Source organism: Ammodytes marinus (genome assembly GCF_949987685.1).
Source record: "Ammodytes marinus genome assembly, chromosome: 3".
Classification (NCBI taxonomy): domain Eukaryota; kingdom Metazoa; phylum Chordata; class Actinopteri; order Uranoscopiformes; family Ammodytidae; genus Ammodytes; species Ammodytes marinus.
Genome location: NC_137232.1, coordinates 24,360,643 through 24,379,691, shown reverse-complemented (window position 1 = coordinate 24,379,691; position 19,049 = coordinate 24,360,643). Strand labels below are relative to the sequence as shown.

At 41.9% G+C, this 19,049-nt stretch overlaps 1 protein-coding gene across 4 annotated transcripts in view; it reads left to right on the top strand.

The window, feature by feature from the left end:
* Positions 1-19,049, top strand: part of mcamb (melanoma cell adhesion molecule b) — a 31,847-nt gene that overhangs the window by 6,718 nt on the left and 6,080 nt on the right. For all 4 annotated transcript variants that reach the window (XM_080053949.1, XM_080053948.1, XM_080053946.1 and 1 more), the window contains exons 2-12: positions 14,906-15,030; positions 15,134-15,362; positions 15,797-15,867; positions 15,988-16,072; positions 16,190-16,369; positions 16,537-16,664; positions 16,884-17,013; positions 17,120-17,232; positions 17,764-17,905; positions 18,210-18,337; positions 18,799-18,940. In XM_080053949.1, the coding sequence (XP_079910075.1) occupies positions 14,906-15,030; positions 15,134-15,362; positions 15,797-15,867; positions 15,988-16,072; positions 16,190-16,369; positions 16,537-16,664; positions 16,884-17,013; positions 17,120-17,232; positions 17,764-17,905; positions 18,210-18,337; positions 18,799-18,940 (1,473 nt within the window). The remainder of the gene's footprint in view (positions 1-14,905; positions 15,031-15,133; positions 15,363-15,796; positions 15,868-15,987; positions 16,073-16,189; positions 16,370-16,536; positions 16,665-16,883; positions 17,014-17,119; positions 17,233-17,763; positions 17,906-18,209; positions 18,338-18,798; positions 18,941-19,049) is intronic.

Genomic DNA, 19,049 nt, shown 5'->3' with positions numbered 1-19,049 from the left:
AGTCGTTTGTAGGTGTGAACCTTGTACACTGTACAAAAGCAGGATGTGGGCCTGTTCTCCCGCTGACATGACGTATTTGCGGCAACATTCACGCAGTCACTCATTTAAAAGTCATGGAGCTGCTTATTATGAGAAAGCTGATATGCACTCCCCCCTTAAACTGTCCTGGTTGAGCAAGGCACTAAAACTGCTATTCTATTGTATTCTATTCTATTGTATTCTATTCTTTTTTAAAGATATTTTTTGGGGCATTTTTATGCTTTATTGATAGTGCAGAGAGACAGAGGTGAAATGGGGCAGAGAGGGGAGTGACATGCAGAGAACGACCGCGGGTGGGAATCGAACCCGGGTCTGCTGCTGGGCCCTGCCCGGGAGGGGGACGCCTTACCAACTGAGCTAAAGGCGCCCCCTATTCTATTCTATTCTATTCTATTCTATTCTATTCTATTCTATTCTAGCATTGGGCTAATAGAATAATAGGTTGTTAATCAAGGGTCCAGACAGCAGCTGTTAACAGGCTGGCCTACAGGAGGGAAACAGCTTTACAAACAAAACTTTCTTTCACTCAGTCCATTTGATCCATCTACAAATCACTGCTTCTCTCAAAGGTTTGAGATCTTTTTTGTCGCAGAAATGCGATTACATTGTTTGGTGGCCCCCATTCGACCCAGCTGTTCCTTCCACTCAGTCACACTGACTCTAATTTCAAAATGATGGTTTATACATTGGCGGTTTTGGCTTTAAGAAATAGCGATCATTCTTAGGCTGACAGGGGTGTGGAGTTTTTCCTTTTCACCAAAATGTTGAAATCGACACCATTCATCCACACTGCCTGATGGGATATAGTATGTGTAAATTATATGGGCCATCTGTGGGTTATAATATGCATCCGGGGGAACAATAATTACCTCAACATCATTGCAAAACTGACAATTTGCACACTGCCAAAAACAAATCAAGTAATTTATGTCCACTGAAACCACAAAACCCACACATGACAAACATTAAGATGCTCAGTGTCTGCACTGTATGACAAAGTACAAAAACTCTTGTTATATTAGTAACAACTACAAGTACTGTTTTTACATTTAGCTTGACCACTGGAGAGTTTGGGACTCACATTTCTGTCTTATGTTACTAAGCCACTGTGTATAAAACCTCTCAAACCTGAGATGGAAATCACGTAAAGTTGTGTGTGCATCCTCTTGAAACCGCTGCCTTTAAATACAAAAATGTTGGTTGTGCGTACAGTGTCCTCCTACCCAAACCTGTTTTCATGGTTGAGGATGATGAGAGCTGATGTTGTTTGCCTCAGACTATTTAAGGAATTAAATATAAGAAGATTATACAGTATGTGTCAAATTAAATACAGTGCTGCTCCCCACAGGGAGTAACTGCACATACAAGCACACACAAACACGTCATGGGGAGATTTAATGAGAAGTGATACTTCGTAAAAGCCTCTTTGCTCATAATTCTCTTGTGCCAGGTTGACAATAAACCCTGGAATAATATAAACTCTGGCAGCTCTTATACCAGGGCATTGAATGATAAAAACCTGTTATCTTTTAACATTATTTGTGGCTTTTTATATTTGATGGACAAAGGGCCAAAAGTAGGTAGATGTAGAAGAGGGACTCGAACAATTGAGTTTGTGTGAATTAATGTGACAAGGTGTCAGGCCACTAAGACTCCTTAGAGGAAGAAGTTTTCTCTTAATCCACTCTCAGATTTTTATCTTTAAAATGTTGTCAGAGGAGAGACGTTTTTAACACGAGCCGCAGAGCTGCAGGACACTCAGCCGGAAAATCTGTGATGGTGGAAAGCATCAATGGGACGTTAATGCAGCAGAATACACAATCTTTTAGAACAAAGCCGGCACCTGAGGAAATGGTTTATGATACTGATAACAAGACACATTGGGCTCGAAAGACGTGCTCGAATCTTCCACACCCAGATGTACTGTATGAGATGTGGTTTCCAGACTTTGGCGTGACATATCTACAAAGCTGTTGTCGTTAAAGCTGGGCGAAGACCTCGCTGTTTGATTGATCTTTTCCAGTATGATAAATGGTCAGGTGCATTCACGAGAACACTTCATGGCATTGAGGAGAAAACACCATGCATGTGCTTTAGATTTGTGATGTGACTGAAGTTGGATTTGAAAACAGAGCAGAGATGGACCGCTTCAAACTTTCTCAGCTCTCGGGGACATTTTTTCGCCCCCCGTTCACTTTGGTGGTCAAATTACTACACAGCCATTTGAACTGTTGTTAGATAATATTATAATAATGTAATATACAATGAGGAAGCTCTATAAAATGTTATTTTGTTGGGCTGAGTTCAGATCATTGATTAGCAGCCATGGCAGCAGAGGAATGCAGAATGGTATCACCCATAGACATCTCTACTCCATCACTGGCTGTTGGTGGTGGACAAGTCATCTCTTTTTCACTATGACACATGTGATTTATGTTCTACTTCCCTTCTTGTCTCTGCTCTGATTTCAGTCCCACACAGAGCCCTCTCTGTCCTGCTGGCAAAGTGTTGCCTATGTGAGAAAACCCACTTACTGCTCTGCCGAAGGGGCTCTTGCTTTTGCCCTCTGGTCTCTTTTGCCTTTTTAGTGTGATAGAGATGAGGCTGCTGCAGTGCTGCTTACCAGAAACCGTGGCTGATTGCTGCAAAGGGGTTATTGTCAAGGGAAAGTTATAATACTAATAAACCAATCATCTCTGCTCCCGTGCCTCCTTTTGTGGGAAGTGACCAAAGAAGTATGGCAAAAGGGTGCGGTTAAAGCAGGAGGATTTAGTCTGTGGTTTGCTGACGGTCACAAGAGATTAAACTAGCATTGAATGTGGACTCAATTTTGAGGCACATCTAAAGTGGAAACCCAACAAAAATTCAAAATGAAGTTACTAGGGGACCCTAAGACCTGATGAACATGCCAGAACACACACTGTTTTATGGAGTTAGCCTTCTTACTAAGCATTACAAGGGCTAACATAGCATCTATCAAGGTTATGGAGTTAGCCTATACAGCAGATAATTGAGCTCTAACGCGTGCAGAGCTTGAGCTGCTGGGATACTGGCCGATCCTCGGATCTGAAGTGGACCTCTGGGAGCTGCTGTGGCACAAGTGCAGACTAGCGGCCTGTCAGGATCTCTGTCTATGCTTTGATAGTTCAACACCCTGCTTAATAATGGATGTTGTTTTCCTGAAATAATGCTCTGTGCTGATCTAATGCACATTAGGATCCTTTTAACCCTAATGCAACCTGTCAAGCCCTCAGCCATGACACTGTGCCGCTGACTCCACAGCGCAGTCGGATGTGTTCGCTGTGGCTTCACAGTGTTTGGTTACGGCAGATCCCCATTAACTTTTATGGTTTGCTATTCTTTCTGGCTTTGGCATACGGGATAATTAAGGCCTCAATTTATTGTCTTTTCTGTCATCTCACAGTCTTGCCAATCTCAAGGCTTCAGTTCGGCATCAGTTTTATTTTTCCGGTTCATTATTTGTGTGCTTGGAGTTCTTTCTCCTCCGTTGAAACATCAATCACTGAAATATTCTTTCCATTAAGAGGAAATAGCTGATACAGTAACTAGAGATCATTGTTTTCATGGCTCCATTGCTTCATGCTGCGACATGTGAGATATTTTAAGTCGATCTTTTTATCTGTCCTGTGGTAAATAGAAAACGCTTTTGGCGAGTGGAGCATGTGAGCAGAGATATGAGTCTGCATCAACACTGGTAGTGTTGTGTTTGTTGTTGTTTTTTTGCAAGAACCTGAGATGAAGTGTGTGTGATTAAGAACACATTTCTTCCACAGAACAGGGGATTGGAATTTGAGCATTAAAACAGGATGCTGTGGTATATAATTAATGCATGATGGTACCTATAAATGTACACAAACGTACGAGATTCCGATTTGTAAACATGTTTTAGGTGAACATTTAAGTTGTATCACTTTTCTAAAAGTTCAGTTCTATAATAATAAATTAGTGTCTGAAAGTCGAGTACGTAGGATGCCTTGTGTCAGCTAAAGTACACAGATAAACCCAAATTTAATGGATATGATTCATGTAAGTAAGTTAGTTACTTTATTGTCAATGTACACAGAATATAGTCAAAGCAAATATAACTCACTTGGCCAACTTTGTAATCATTCTGTACACACAACCTCCTCGAGTCGTCATGTTATGTGAATACTTGCAAGTGTTAAACATTTGGTATTCTTTCCTATCTCTACCATCCGTCCCATATGGCGTGAATGCTGCATTAGGTCAACACCACTGAAGATGCACTGTTTCCCATGACGTTAAATTTCCCACTTCATGGCATCTTTAGCTCTTTTAACTCTTAAATAGCAAAGCATTTGATCAATTGACCAGATTGCATGTAAAAACCTGTTAAGGGCGACACATACTGATGGTGGCGTGTTTAAATACACTCACGGCAACTGTTTAGATGTAAAATCACACATGCAGCCGCTGTTTGAAACCTTTTAGCCATCGGATAATTTGTCTCAATAACACTGGCCCTTTAACAAAGGTCATTTTAATATAAGTCACTTTGATATAAGTCAACATAAGACTTTGGTGTTGCATATCACACATACTTACCTGTGCACAAACAAATGAACAAAGTTTATGTTTATGTAAATTCAAATGGATGTCTTGACATGAAAGGGAAATAAATTATTTTGCCGTCAATAATTGCCACTTGCTGGACTCACCAAAAAAGGAGAGAGCTGCTGAGAGTGCCCTATCCCATGAGTCAATGGCTGAAAAGCTTTCAGTGTATGTGTTTGTGTGTATCTGCAGTCTATCTTTAGCCATAAAATGCCAGCAGCAATCAACGCACATCTCATACTTTTGAAACCATGTCATGGGACCTCTCTCTCTCTCTCTCTCTCTCTCTCTCTCTCTCTCTCTCTCTCTCTCTCTCTCTGAGTTTATGTACCGTTGGAATCTGTATCTCGTACAAAAATACTGTCCCTGTTGGCCTTTCCCATACTTTCAAGAAGCTTGTGTTATTTTACTTCTGCCTGCTCACTGAGTGGCTGATATGGAGACCATTTTGTCATCTTGGACGTGGGAAAGAGGATGGAGGGGGCGTTTGTACCACCATGGGAGCATGCATGAGGAAATGGCCCACAGAGATTCCCTCACACACACACACACACACACACACACACACACACACACACACACACACACACACACACACACACTAACTGTATATACATAGACACGCTTTTAGGCATACTCATAGCCATTTCACAGATTGTGGGAGTAATTCAACAAAACATTTTAAATATTGTGGCTGTCGTGTACTTGGACATGGGAAGTTGACCGTATCCCACATGATGTCATAAATCATATATTCTACACATATTTATGTGTGTGTGGGGGCATTTGAAAATAGCTGAGTATGGAAACTTTGTGTAAAGTGGGAGAAGGTTTTGTCTATTTGCCAAGTATGTATCAAAGGCCAGGGAACAGAGTGAACTCTCTTTGGACTGTAGCTGTTGAGGGAAGACCAAAGAGTTGCTTACTAAAGAGGGATTGGCCTCAGGTCAGTGAACCTGTGCTGCTCTTCATCTGTATTGGGATCTCCACAGCTGTGGACTGCTCAGAAATGCTTTCGAGTAGCAGTAGAGAAAAAGTTGGGCATATAACTTGTTAAAACACTTTGGTTTTGAACGAAAAAACATGACACATTTTCACAAGTGAGCTTTAGAGGCAGGTGCAAGATAACCAACTGTTGGCTTTAACCTTAAATGGTCGATTGACATTTAGCCAGGCAGCAGTTTAGGCTTTAATTCAAGAAGTGGGCTTCGAATAGTTTTGGAGAACTGTCCCCTTTAACACATTCCCAAACTTCATCTAATGACTGAATTCTTCTGGTTGTCAATGAGCTGCTCTGCTGGACTCATTGGGCAACTTTAGTCACACACCTTAAGGGTATCGCCAACATTGTTGTTCAAAGTAACCTTATAAGAGTCCCTATTAAAGCTTTATGACTCTTGTGTTGTAACAGTAATACAGAGCCCCCCTTTGAAACATGGACTGGAGCCTGACATGCTGAGAGCAGAGCCAGGTCTAGCCGGCTATGATCTCTACAACAGGTGGTCTGTTGAAATGGAATATAGCGTCAGATCATCAGGAGAAATCAGAGAGTGATGAGACTCCCTCCTTTTTTACCCCGTTGTGTGGTCCCCTCTGATCCTCTCCACTGTATTTACATTCTTTGTATCCTCCGTCTCCTCTGCCTTTTAGAAACCGTTAATTCTGATGGCATGTTGAGTGTACACTGCCGGCATTTGGCTCCAGCACCCTGGGGATGTGTGTGTGTGTGTGTGTGTGTGTGTGTGTGTGTGTGTGTGTGTGTGTGTGTGTGTGTGTGTGTGTATGTGTGTGTGTGTGTGTGTGTGTGTGTGTGTGTGTGTGTGTGTGTGTGTGTGTGTGTGTGGGTGGGTGTGCATGCGTGTGTGTGTGTTAAGGAAAGTGTCTGGCAGGTCAGTGTGACAAGTTGACCTTGTTTTCTCCCAGGCATCGTGGGAATGTGCAGTTTGGTTGCTGCAGCTGCCACTGTCCATCTCATTGTCTCTGCACGCAGCAATTTAAACATCACCTGAACCACACACAGGCTCCATTACTGAGCAGCACTATGCTCTTGTATCCTTTGTACAGTGTGTTAGAGTCGCGTATAATGATTATTTGTACTATCAAGGAAACTGTTTTCAGAAAGTGATTAAAACGGGGCAGCTTGGTTAGCCAAGTGGTTAAGAAGCAAACCATATAACTTCAACATTCTCGCTTCAGATGACCCTGGTTGAATGTCATACCCCTGTCTCTCCCTCACACAGACTTAAGATCTCTCTGAGACTAGACCATTGGTGCAGCAGGGTTGCCAACGCAAGTTTGCTCTGGCCAAAACAACATAGGGTTGTCTTTCAAAAAAGCTGAAGCAGGCTCAACATTTTGCTGCTATTTTTGTTTGGTGCTGTATACCAGTCCTCTGTACTACAGTAGAGTTTGTGTGCGGCCAAATAGCAGTAATGGAGCTGACCACCCGACCCAAGGATGCAGGAATGGGGCTAGTTTTAGAAATGTGTTGCTGTAACCTGCATAGGGTCAATGGAGTAGTTAATAAATTAAATTCTTGCTAAGTGTTAACAACTACTGCTAGTAAACTGGATAATAGGAAGCATGCATGAAATACACTTGGGTCAAAGAGCCTGGTGTTTACAGGTTCATTGGAAAACCCCAACATGCGCCATTGGAGTGGCAAACCCTTTGCTCACCTTTCTTGCTCCATTGGTGGTTAAAGGCTGAGATTGTCCGAAACATTTCCGTGAATGCACGCACAGAAAGTGTTTGACTTGATATTAAATTATTCATAGTACTGTTGATAAAATAAGTTACGAATTCTATGCATAATTGCAGACATTATTATTGTTAGGTGGACCTTTTAAAATGGTGCAACAACATTTTAATTAGTGCAAGATAAAGGTTACACAAAAATCATGTATATTTATTAGTGTCATCTGTAGACAGATCTGTCATTCATTTATGTGAGTGGCTCATTCATGGCATTGTAAACCTGCTACATGTAGAGTTTAGAGAAATGTGTGTGCTGAGCTAGGAGCTGTGGGGGATTCTTGCGTCAGGAAGTGTCCCTTTTGTTATGACTTGGAGCCCTGTGTGATGCGTGTTAAAATGTCTTGCAGGGCGTCACAGTTAAGGACGGATTTGATTGATGCATGTGACAAGGCCTTCAGTGAATGCATTTTAAAGAGTTTCTCATAACATTCCTTTGCACCATTTAGCCAAGCTGAGTCGACCCAAACTAAGTAGGGCTACTGTTCTGGTAATGGATCTCTGAAGGGGGGGTGGGTTGGCGGGGGCAAAAATGTAACGGTGTCTGCCTGCACGTCCCTCGAATATGTCTGTAAAGACTCAGTCTTCCGGAGGACCTGTTCTAATTGCAAACATTTGAGTCACTAAGTGCATTCTTGTCAGCTTGAACCTTGATTTTTCCTGTAACTAGTTTTACATTTTGAAAAGAGGGGAACATTTTTTATATTTTGAAAAACTCAAAATAGTCCCCAGTTTGGTTCAAGCTCCAAAATCACTGGGTCCTGTGTTATTCGATAAGTGCAACCCAATAGCAGCTTTTGTGAGAGCGTCGTTGTCTTTTATCATTTTCAGCTCTCCACAAGATTAGATAATCCTGACGACATCTTTCGGGTCATTTTCTCAGACCTCTGTAATTGCCACAAAGTACATTGTACAGGGTGATTACTGCTGCCCACGGTGAGAAAACTGTTCCTCATGTGTGAAACGTGCAAAAAAACAGTACTGTACTTTCATTACAAAGCAAGACCCAAAATGTCTTGCACATAGTACTTCTTCGGGTTTAGGTCAAATTTATTACACAGATATCATTTGATGTGGTGCTACTGCGACACCTTCATATTCCCACTGGTGAAGTAGGCCTTTAATTATACAAAATGGCTTGTGGCACGGACAGATCTGCTCTCAGTTCCAGTTGCACCTTAGTCCAGCTATTCTCTTGTTAAAAATAAGAGGTGTTACGGTTTTTAGGTACCTTACATTGACTTATTCTCATCCAGGCCAAAGAGAAGTATTGGTTTGTCGACATTTTGAACCTCCCTCTGAACATCTTGTCATGTGGTGAGAGTTGTTATCTCCAGCCTGATAACATTTATTTCTCCCTGCAAGATACTATAAGTGTGCCATTGGGAGATTAGTGTGATAAATGTCAGAGGCCACAGCGACTGACTGAGAACCAAAGACCCGCTTCTTAACACCTCTCTGCGGGCCACCTCCACTTCTCCCCTCCGACCTGCCCGTCTTTTTTCTGTCCTCTCTCGCCTTTTGTCGCTTTATCTCATGTTAACTCTTCTACTCACTATTCACTGGTCCCAGATCTGTTTTAATGCTTTCAAATGGCGTCCTCCTGACTGTGGCACTGTTTTCCCATGCCCCCTCTCTCTCTCTCTCTGTGTCTCTCTCTCTCTCTCTCTCTCACCCTGCCCTCAAGTTGGACTGCTATTCTGGTGCCAGTCGGGTCAGTGCTCTGCAATTCTGCTGTATCATGTAAGCAAACAAGCTTGATAGGCCATTGTTATTCTTAGATGTGACACGGCTGGAGACATGTCCTCGGAGCTGTCACTCCATTGTACTGGTATGTTTTGAGGGTAAATATTTGGTTCCAACCAAGTAATATAACCCATGCATGCTGTGTTTCAGAACAAACTGTCTGCCAGCAAGTATATTTGTTGTATTAATTAAATGTAATACAGACCTCATTATTTTTTAGGATGATTACACTCCAAAGTGTTGTCTGATTTTCCCTGCTTTTATGCTCGCACTGTTTTTCAGCTTTGCTAGCGCCTGGCAGGATCATAGATAGTAAATAATATGGATGTAGCATCCGGGCTGACCTCAGTTATTCACACGGCATCCAATAATCCTGGTTTGTGCGCGTCGCCATCTTGTGAGATTTTTACTCCGCCTCACTCCTCTTGCCGAAAAGGGGAATCGACGTCACGTCGGGGGGAGGGAGATAGCTGACGTATACCTCCGAGGCAAAGTGAGGGACAACGGGCGGAGAGCTGTCACTCAAGAGATCGCGGCAATACATTTTAACCTCCAAAAGAATAAAAACTAGCGTGGGCCAAACAAATTCACCCCCCTCAGTGTTGTCATGGAGATATGACCTAAACATACAGACTAAAATGGTTTTGTGGCCCAGGCTGTAAATAGGTTTAATAAGACTTTGAAAACGGCCTATCTAACAAGTGAGTCAAAGAAAAACTGCTCGTCTTGGCGCCACCCCCAGTGGCACTTCCTGGTTACTACAGTTGTGGTCACTTCCTTATTGGATGCTGGTAAAAATCGCTGAGGTTGGCGCTTGGGCAGGATAAACTAGTGGGTGAATGCAAGCAATTAAAGCCAGGTTCACACACACATGGGCAGGGTAACTCTGCTGTCTCGATATCTCCTACCTTTTAATATTATATTTATACTCATCCTTTCATGTCTTCAGTCAGTGGAGCCTCAGCCTTTTCTTTGGGTGACACGCCTGAAGTAAATAAAACATGAATTACAGTCACAGTGGGGCATCCTTGGTATGTAAATATTAATACAGTACCTTAAAGTCTGACCTTGCGATGGAAATAGGTTATATAAAGACTCTGCAATGCAAACGTGCTGTCGTTTAGATTAGTCCGTTCTGGCCTGCATGGATTCTTTTTTACATAGAGCAGAAAGGCTCAAATAATTGGTTGGAAACTAGTGAATGAAACATAACATAGTAGGATGTGGGTCATGGGCTTTTTGTGCTCTGAGACATTTGTAAACCACGTGATAATGTGTTTTGTGTTGGTGTCGAGTCTCAAGTTCAGATCACTGTGTGTGTGTGTGTTTGTTTGTGTGTGTGTGTTTGTGTGTGTGTAAGTGCGTGTGTGTAACACATCTTGTTGCACATCTGATGGGCTCGTCCCACATCACCTCTCCCAGCTGTAATATATCTAAGCTGTGTGTGTGTGTGTGTATGCGTGTGTTTGACAGTCGCTTCAGCTGCTTTGATCTGATTAATTTTCTATGAAAGATATCTTGACAGGAAACAAGTGGCCAGATGACCCGGAATTCGTTATGGATCATTCACAATTATTTTGGTGAAAAAGATCAAAACTGCAGGCAAGATGTTTCTGGGTCTGTGCAAGTATATCAGCTTGTTCCATTATACAACTTGCATCACCACTTTCCTAAATAAATAAATAAATATCGTGACATAAACATAAAACAAATTTATGTCACGATGACTCTTGAATAAATATATATATATATATATATATATATATATATATATATGTATATATATATATAGAGAGAGCCATCGTGAGTCATCGTGACATAAACATTTTCTTAGTCCTAAATGCATAAATGCCAGTCGAGGTGGACGTCCTTCTCCTCTCCCCTTACCTATGACCATGTGGTCTCTGGGCCTGTTGCCAGAGCAGACGGGAGGTTTGTGGTTAGAAAATTCAAACAGATTCCAGCCTTTAAACAAACACATGCCATGTCTCATCTGTCTACTGTACCGGTCAGAGGCAGGGCTGAAGTGTCAGTTTAACATACACACTCAAATGTTTAAAAATAAATTGTCCTGAATGATATAAGATTGTCCACGCTGGTCGGCAGACAATCATTTTCTGTGTTCTGTAAATGTTCTCATATAAGAGGACTTAATAAAGAGATTGTAATAGGTTTGGATAAGCAGCCACAGAAGCTCAGAGCCTGGCAGGAAGTTGTGTTATCATTGCTGCCTGTCTCCACAGACAGAAACTGATTGTGTATCATGACAATAGACTTTGACTTCATTGTAGACAAAACAATGTCTTTAATAGGACTTCCCCCAGGAGATTATCTTATCCTCTCTCCCCTCTGATCTCCTTTATGACGGGTGTGTTGTGGGGCTTATTTTGTTTTATCTTTAAGTGCACCTAATTCTGCAGAGCCTTTGAATACAATCCGTTCTATTTCTGGGATATGCCGTATTTTCTTTTTTTGTTTTTGTTTTTTTAGGGGGGAATGCTGAACTGAGACATGTATATCTGTTGAGAGATAAGCTTTGGCCTCTTTGAAGTTTGATTGAGATGCGAATGTGTGTGACCCAGACCCGATTAGTTTAATAAATCATAGCAAAATAACCCTTTTCACTGCATTTTTCTCTGGTATGAGTCCTGCTTGTTGAAAGATACATATTTTTCTTTCTCTGGTTTGTGAATCATTTTAATAACTGAATGCATTCTTGGGAATTTGAGCCATTTATGGGTTTTCTTCTTAAAATTAAAACACTCCCCCCCCACAATTTTAGACAATATCAATCACACATGGCATGCTATATTTACTGTATGTGTCACAAAACTTCACTGAAGTTTTTAAGTGATTTTTACTGACTAAAATATTGAATCTTCCAGGAACAGTTTAAAGTTTTGGGAAATAGACTCATTTGTTCTCTGGCCGAGAGGAATGATCGATACCTCTCTCATGTCTGCATGCATTGAGCTTATTAGCTTTTCATGGCTCCATACAAAGGCGCCAAAATCTACCAGCCAGCACTTCTAAAGCTCACTTATTAACACCCACTGACTTCCAGCCTTTATGCTAATCTAATCACCTGCTGGCTCTGACACCATATTTAGCATGAAGCTTGTAGTTATTATACATCTTCTCTGCTGCACCTTCACATCAAGTAAAACAAATGTTAAAGCTCATTTGTTAATTGCCTATAGTTCACATCGATACAGTTGGCAACTTTATACAGCAAAATAAAGTGTTGGTTTGAACACTGAGTTGTCCTGCTCGGTAGTAGAGGTTTTGTTCCTTTCAGTTCTAATTGTTAGATGACACGCACACACACACACACACACACACACACACACACACACACACACACACACACACACACACACACACACACACACACACACACACACACACACACACACACACACACACACACATACACACACACACATACACACACACACACACAGGCGTACATGCATTCTTCAGCGTGCTGCTGTCAGAGGGGATACTGATTTGGGACTATTATCCAATGTTGTGCCTGACTCCAATAGCTTCTTCATATCGATCTGCCAGCCTCTCTTGAGTGATGCACTGTGGAGTTGAATACTGGTCAAATTACTAATGAGGTTTTGATTGAGATTCCCTTGAGCAAATAGTTTCCAGCTGTCACTGTCAGACTGGACGGGGTTGGTGTTTGCAAACATTTGACCTAATACAAACTTAGAAACAGAACAGAATCCCAGTTGGTAGGTAAGTCGTCAGGTGGGGGGATGGCACGAGGGTGAGTCAGCATTGTGGTCCCATCGCTAATGGCCAGGAAATGTCTATGTTAGAGAGACTAATTGGATTTTCTTTAACAGGAAAGCATCCGTCCAGCTCCATTAGCCGAATGGTAAACAGCAACACACAGCAGAGGGAGAGGCAGGTGGGGGAAGGTGGGGTGTGTGAAGGAGGGAATTTGAGAGGGGAGGAAGCAAAGGGGGAAACATGTTTATTGTTGATGATGAAGGTCAAGGAAAATTCAGATGTTTAGTTTTTTTTTGGGGGGGGGATGTGTGTATGTTTAGGCCAAGGTAAATGTTTGTTAGCTGTGCAGGTGTTGATGGAATGAAACGCAGCAGTGAAGCTAATGAGGCCCATCAGCAGGCAGCTCTGGTGTTAAGATAATTCAATTAAGATGCATCTGATCATTTGTCCTGCATGAAGATTCTTTCAATGCCAGAAACACTATGGTAGCTCCTCGATTCTGTCATGCTTTTCCGTCTGACAATTTTATGAAAAAAATAAAAGAAATGTAAAACTTTTATTAAATTAAAATTGGATTAGTTTTTTTTGCAGAGCTTTGCTCCACACCAAAAGCTGAAAATGACTCAGTTTTTATCCATTGTTCAGTAAGTAGCTTTGTTGGAGTCCTGTTTTTCCGGAGGGCGGCTCAGCAAGTTCTGGTCAGACTTATTCTTTATGCTTAAAAAAAACTTCTGAAAGTGAGATTTTTCTTTTTTTGAAACCGTTGATGACAATCATGTTATAATGGTAAAATACTGTAGTGTAACCGAAAGATCATGTACAAAAATAAATGAATATCAGCTGCTTAATCAAGAGTTGTCTACCAAATCTCATGGATTTATTCAGTATCGAATTTTATTTTGTCAAATGATTGCTTCCAAGTCAAGAGTGAAATTCCACACAAATCCTGTTTTCATTACGAAATAATATAACCATGCAAACAAACTTTTTTCTGTTCTGTTTCTTTATGAGACTCAACTGCGCACTGTGCGTTTTATTGTGCATTGTCTTTTGTGCTCTCGAGCTTAATATGAAAAAAAGAAGGTCATCGCGGGACACGGATGAACCCAATTTACATTATTCTGAACAGCACTTGACATAAACCCAGACATTTCACATGGTCACTAATTCTTTCAAACCCAACATTCACTAACACAATGAACATACACACTTGGAAAAGTCTGAATCAAACCTGGCAGCCTCGTTACCTCCAGGCTACAGCTCCCATTGGCATCTTGTTCATCTCAAACACTGCGATGCAAATAGTAATTGGGGTCCCTCCTATAGACTGGGATGCGCCTCGGCCAGCGACCCTGGAAGGGGAAAACCACTCATTCCTCGGACACGGATGGTGAAGGAACAGTGGGGCTACTATGCTGCCTGTAAATTGAGCCTTTCTTCCTGTGAGAGGGTGACACGGTGGAATGCAGCACATTAATGTGGACATGGGTGGGCTTCTCATTCCTGTCATAGCATCTGTCTCTTCCCTTTGACCCACCATGGCTTTTTCTTTTCTCTCTCTTTTTTGCCTCCATGCCTCCTTTCAGTTTGTGTCAACAGGGTGTGAATGCAGACACCGTGTGTTTCTTCAACACATTTCAGTTTCATCGGTTGTAGTATCACCTTCAAGTCATTGTTTGGGTTCAGCTCACTAAAGCGTTAGTAGCCTTATGTTTCAATGGGCCAGATACAGGCCAATATGAGCCTGTCGCACATGTATTTGTATTGTCATGCATTTTGACGGGTACATTGGGAGAAATTTCAGCTGAGAAAAGTTTGAGGTAACTTTGACTTTTCACTGCGGAAATGGACGACTAATCGCAATTACAGTTGAAAATCAATAAAGTCAGAACTGCTCTGAATAAGCAAAAGAAAGAGGACAAATGGTACTGATTTTTTTCTCAGCTCTGCCGCAAATGTTAAGCTGGTGATAAAAAACAACTCAAACATTCTGAAGAAACAACCTTTTTCTCTTTTTCCTTTTCAGCATGGGCTGCTGTGGACATTGAAATGGAGGACAAAGTGAATGTAGTAAAGGGAGGAACGGCTCAGATCACCGGCGTGTTGACAACGGACGAAGGCGTCGGCAGCATGATCATACAGTGGTTATATGTGAGTTCTATCAAGCCTGATGCACACACATGCAGAGAGGTGCGCTGAGGTGTTTATAATGCATGTGATGTTTCATGCCTTTGAATTATGATCCCTTTTTAAGGTGAAAAAGTCGGGTGAGAAGCAGAGAATCTACTATCAAGATTCCACCAGTAAGCTCATAGACCGAGGAACGCCGTTCACAGACCGGATCAGTGTGAATGGTACCGGAGCCCCTGGAGATTTGGTGTTGACTATCACAGATGTGCAGCTCTCAGACGAAACACAATTCATCTGTATCGTCAGAACTATCGACATGACTGCAGAGGGACGCACATCGCTATATGTGTACGGTAAGATTCAATCTGAGATGGCATGCCTTTTATCTTCAAATGGTCTAAGTAATCATTTTCCAACTTCTATTACTACCTCGGTTTCTATTCATGAATCACCATGTTCACAAACTCATCGTGATGTGTTTTTGGTTTCTGGCCTTCAAAGGAGAACCACTCAACCGTCTCATCAACTTAGACCAATGCGTCCAGCGCTGTCCTTGCTTATACTTGTACCAGTGCTTTTACCTATACAATATCAATCAATACTTTAATTGTCGGATTTGGAATTCTCTCAGTTCTTAAACTCTTAACCATCAAAGTGAAATAGCAACTGCTGTCAGTGCTTACATGTCAAAGCAACTGTTTAAACCTGCATATAAGTGAACACACACATTTCATTTTGAGAATTTAGAATGTTCTAGTGTCTGATTCAGTTCTAACTTCTAATGCAGATACTCCAGCCTATCCCACCATTGATGTTGTGCAAACAGGGATCTCAGTTACAGACGATGACCTATCCAAGGTAAACAAGCTTTAAAACATGGGCGTCGGAGTATAACTTTGATCAAATGACTAAAGGGCTACAATTGAATGCCTTGAGTGTGATCCTCTCTCATTCTGTCTTCTCTCTTGCCTGACGTAGATAGGGACCTGCGAGGTCAAAAACGGTTACCCCAAACCCAACATCACCTGGTACAGAAACGACACGCCCCTACGCAATAACAATGGTAAGACGGATTGACACCAACTTCTTCAATGCACTTTTTGAGTTTGTGTTTTCTCCATTGCCCTCCCCTCCCTTCCCTTGTCCTGTGGGTTAACATACTGTTTTATGCGTCTTCTAGAGGTGAAGATAGTGGCCAGCACCACCACTGAATCCAGCGGTCTGGTCTCAGTTAAGAGTGAGCTGAGCATGAAGGTGATGAAGGAGGATAAAGACGCTAAGTTCTACTGCGAGAGCTCCTACCAGGTTCCTGAAGGAATTAAGTTCTCTGAGACCAAACGTTTTAACATCACTGTAATCTGTGAGTATACAATCTAACGATAAAATTAGATAAATACATCTCACACACACACAGGTTTCCCATCCGTGTTCGCTGAAGAACACATCCTTGCCAGGAGCACAGCAGGTGGACATTTAGCCCAGTTCAAGTCCTTGGTTCTTGACATTGAATTCCTATTTCTGTTTCAGACCCCTCCACAGCTGTAAGCGTTTGGGTGGAATCGCCAAAGGGCAAAATCAAGGAGGGGGACTCGGTCGAGCTTCACTGTCAGGGTGACGGGAACATGGCATCAATTATTACAATCAGTCATAAAGATGTAAGAAAATCAAGTTTTTTGGTTGTTGTTGTGCGCTCAATATTGATGAGCCAAAGGTATACACTATTGTTTATATCAACATGTGTGGATATCTATAGCTTTTCAGGAGCCTTCGATGGCAGATTTTTAAAATTTCCTCAGCGCTTTAAGGACTTCCCACCAATGTTGAGTTTAAAGTTATATGTTCATGTGTTTTGACTTTGGCTTTTCTTTTAATAGAAATCGTGGGAGACTCCCGTATTGATGCTGGATAATGTGAAGCGTCTAGACTCTGGGGATTATCAATGTACCTATATGGAGACGGAGACCTTTTCGGAAATCTATGGAAAAACCAATTTGTTTGTCCACTGTAAGGAGTTCTGCACTGATGTGATTGTAACCGTGACCACAGATACTATTTACCAGCAGCACGCCTGTACATCTAATTCCCTTATCCCTCGTGTGTTTGTGTGTAGATCTCGATGAGGCTGTGGTGTCGCCTTCAGACCTTGAACTGGAAAAAGGGGCTAAGCTAGAGGCCACCTGCAACGCCCTCTCCTCCCTCCAGACACACGTAGTCTGGTTCAAGGTCACGTACACACATATAGCACAATACACACAAGTCAAAAGTATTCCCAGGCATTTGAGGTGCAATATAAAACATATGATTTTAATCCCCCCCGCTATTTTTATGGTTATGCAGAAAGCAGTGTTCTGTGCCTTTATGGGTCAACTGCACAAACATCTTGTTATGTTAAACTAGTCAAGAAAGGACAGAAAAATTCTGACAAGGTAGTATTTTCTATCGGGATACTGTGAGAGGTCCATGTGAGAGCCAGCCAATCAGCTTTCATAAAGGTTTTTTCATCTTTTATTATTATTTCTTGTTGAAGTTGATATAGTTTACACAGTTTAGGATGGTCTGACATTTCTCTGCAAACCTTTTGTGTAAGAAGTGTGTCGAAGCAGCCAATGGATCAACTGTGTGTGTGTGTGTGTGTGTGTGTGTGTGTGTGTGTGTGTGTGTGTGTGTGTGTGTGTGTGTGTGTGTGTGTGTGTGTGTTGTGTGTGTGTGTGTGTATATATATTAAAAGTGCTTCTTGTGTTCTGGTGTGTGTAGAACGGAGAGGAGGTTTCGAAGGGGAACACCTTGATGCTGAAAGACACCATGTTCGAAAGCTCTGGGACATACGTGTGTGTGGTGACTGTTCCTGAGATTGAGGGAATGAAAACCAACGGGACACTCCTTGTTAAAATCAACGGTAAATCTAATCATTAATACGTTATATGCTCAATCTTACTTTGCTTTCTCGTCAAATATTTATCTTTTTATTCCTTATGAAATATTATTATATATAATGTATGTTTTAATTGTAGTTTATAGTGCGTGTTTATGTGTGTGTTTGTTCCATTGTTTCCTTCTTCACATTTTAGTGTATTCCAGCTGTATTTTGTGTGTGGCAGGAATGCATATTGTATTTGTATGATAGTAACAGGTAGCTACTGTGAGTAGCTGTGGTCATGCATCAAGATGAAACATTCTTGCTCCTCTCTCTCTCTCTGCAGGCCAACCAGAGATCTCCAACCCCAAACATACAGAGATGGAAGAGAGTTCTGGGAACATGGTGGAGCTGACCTGCAGTATCAAAGGTTTTCCTACACCCACAGTCGACTGGAGCACCTCCGAAGGAAAGGTACAGCAGAGGGAAGCCTCCTGATCCTGGATAAGCTACAACTGCAACAATATAGCACACTGTTTTCCAAATGTGATGATCACTAGATCTTAACCCCCTCAGTCCTGACACCTTCAACTGTCAGGCCCATCATGACAAACTCATATCATTCACAATTCGGTCTACACTGTTATTAGTACAGAAGATTAAAGTCTTATCTAACGTGAAAGCTTCAAATGAGGAAGCTTATATTAGGGAATACTGGGTTCAAATGATCCTCAGTTGTTTGTGCCTTTTATTCTAAATATGACAGTAGTATGATTTCTTACTGTGTTTCTGCCAAATCCCAGAAAGAGGTCCTTTTAAGCTCCCACCAAAGACACACCTTTCCTCAGTCTGTGACAGCATGTCTGAGTCATGTTGGACTGACTGTTTATGCTGGTGGTCTTGACTTCCTCTGCTACTCTGTGTATTTGTGCCAGGTCCTCATGGGGGCACACGAAGAAGAGACCGAGCAGGGCATGGTGAGCCGGCTCAGTGTCCAGGTGGACTCTGACACCTTAATTTTCTGCAACGCCTCCAACACATACGGCACTGATGGGGTGGCCTTCAACATCAAAACCAGTGAGTTCCTCCCGCTTCTTGCGTTTCCCGTCTGTGCTCTTTGTATTAAAATACATACTGTATATATAAAGGCTACACATGTACGTCTCTATCGGTTGTCACCTTCTTG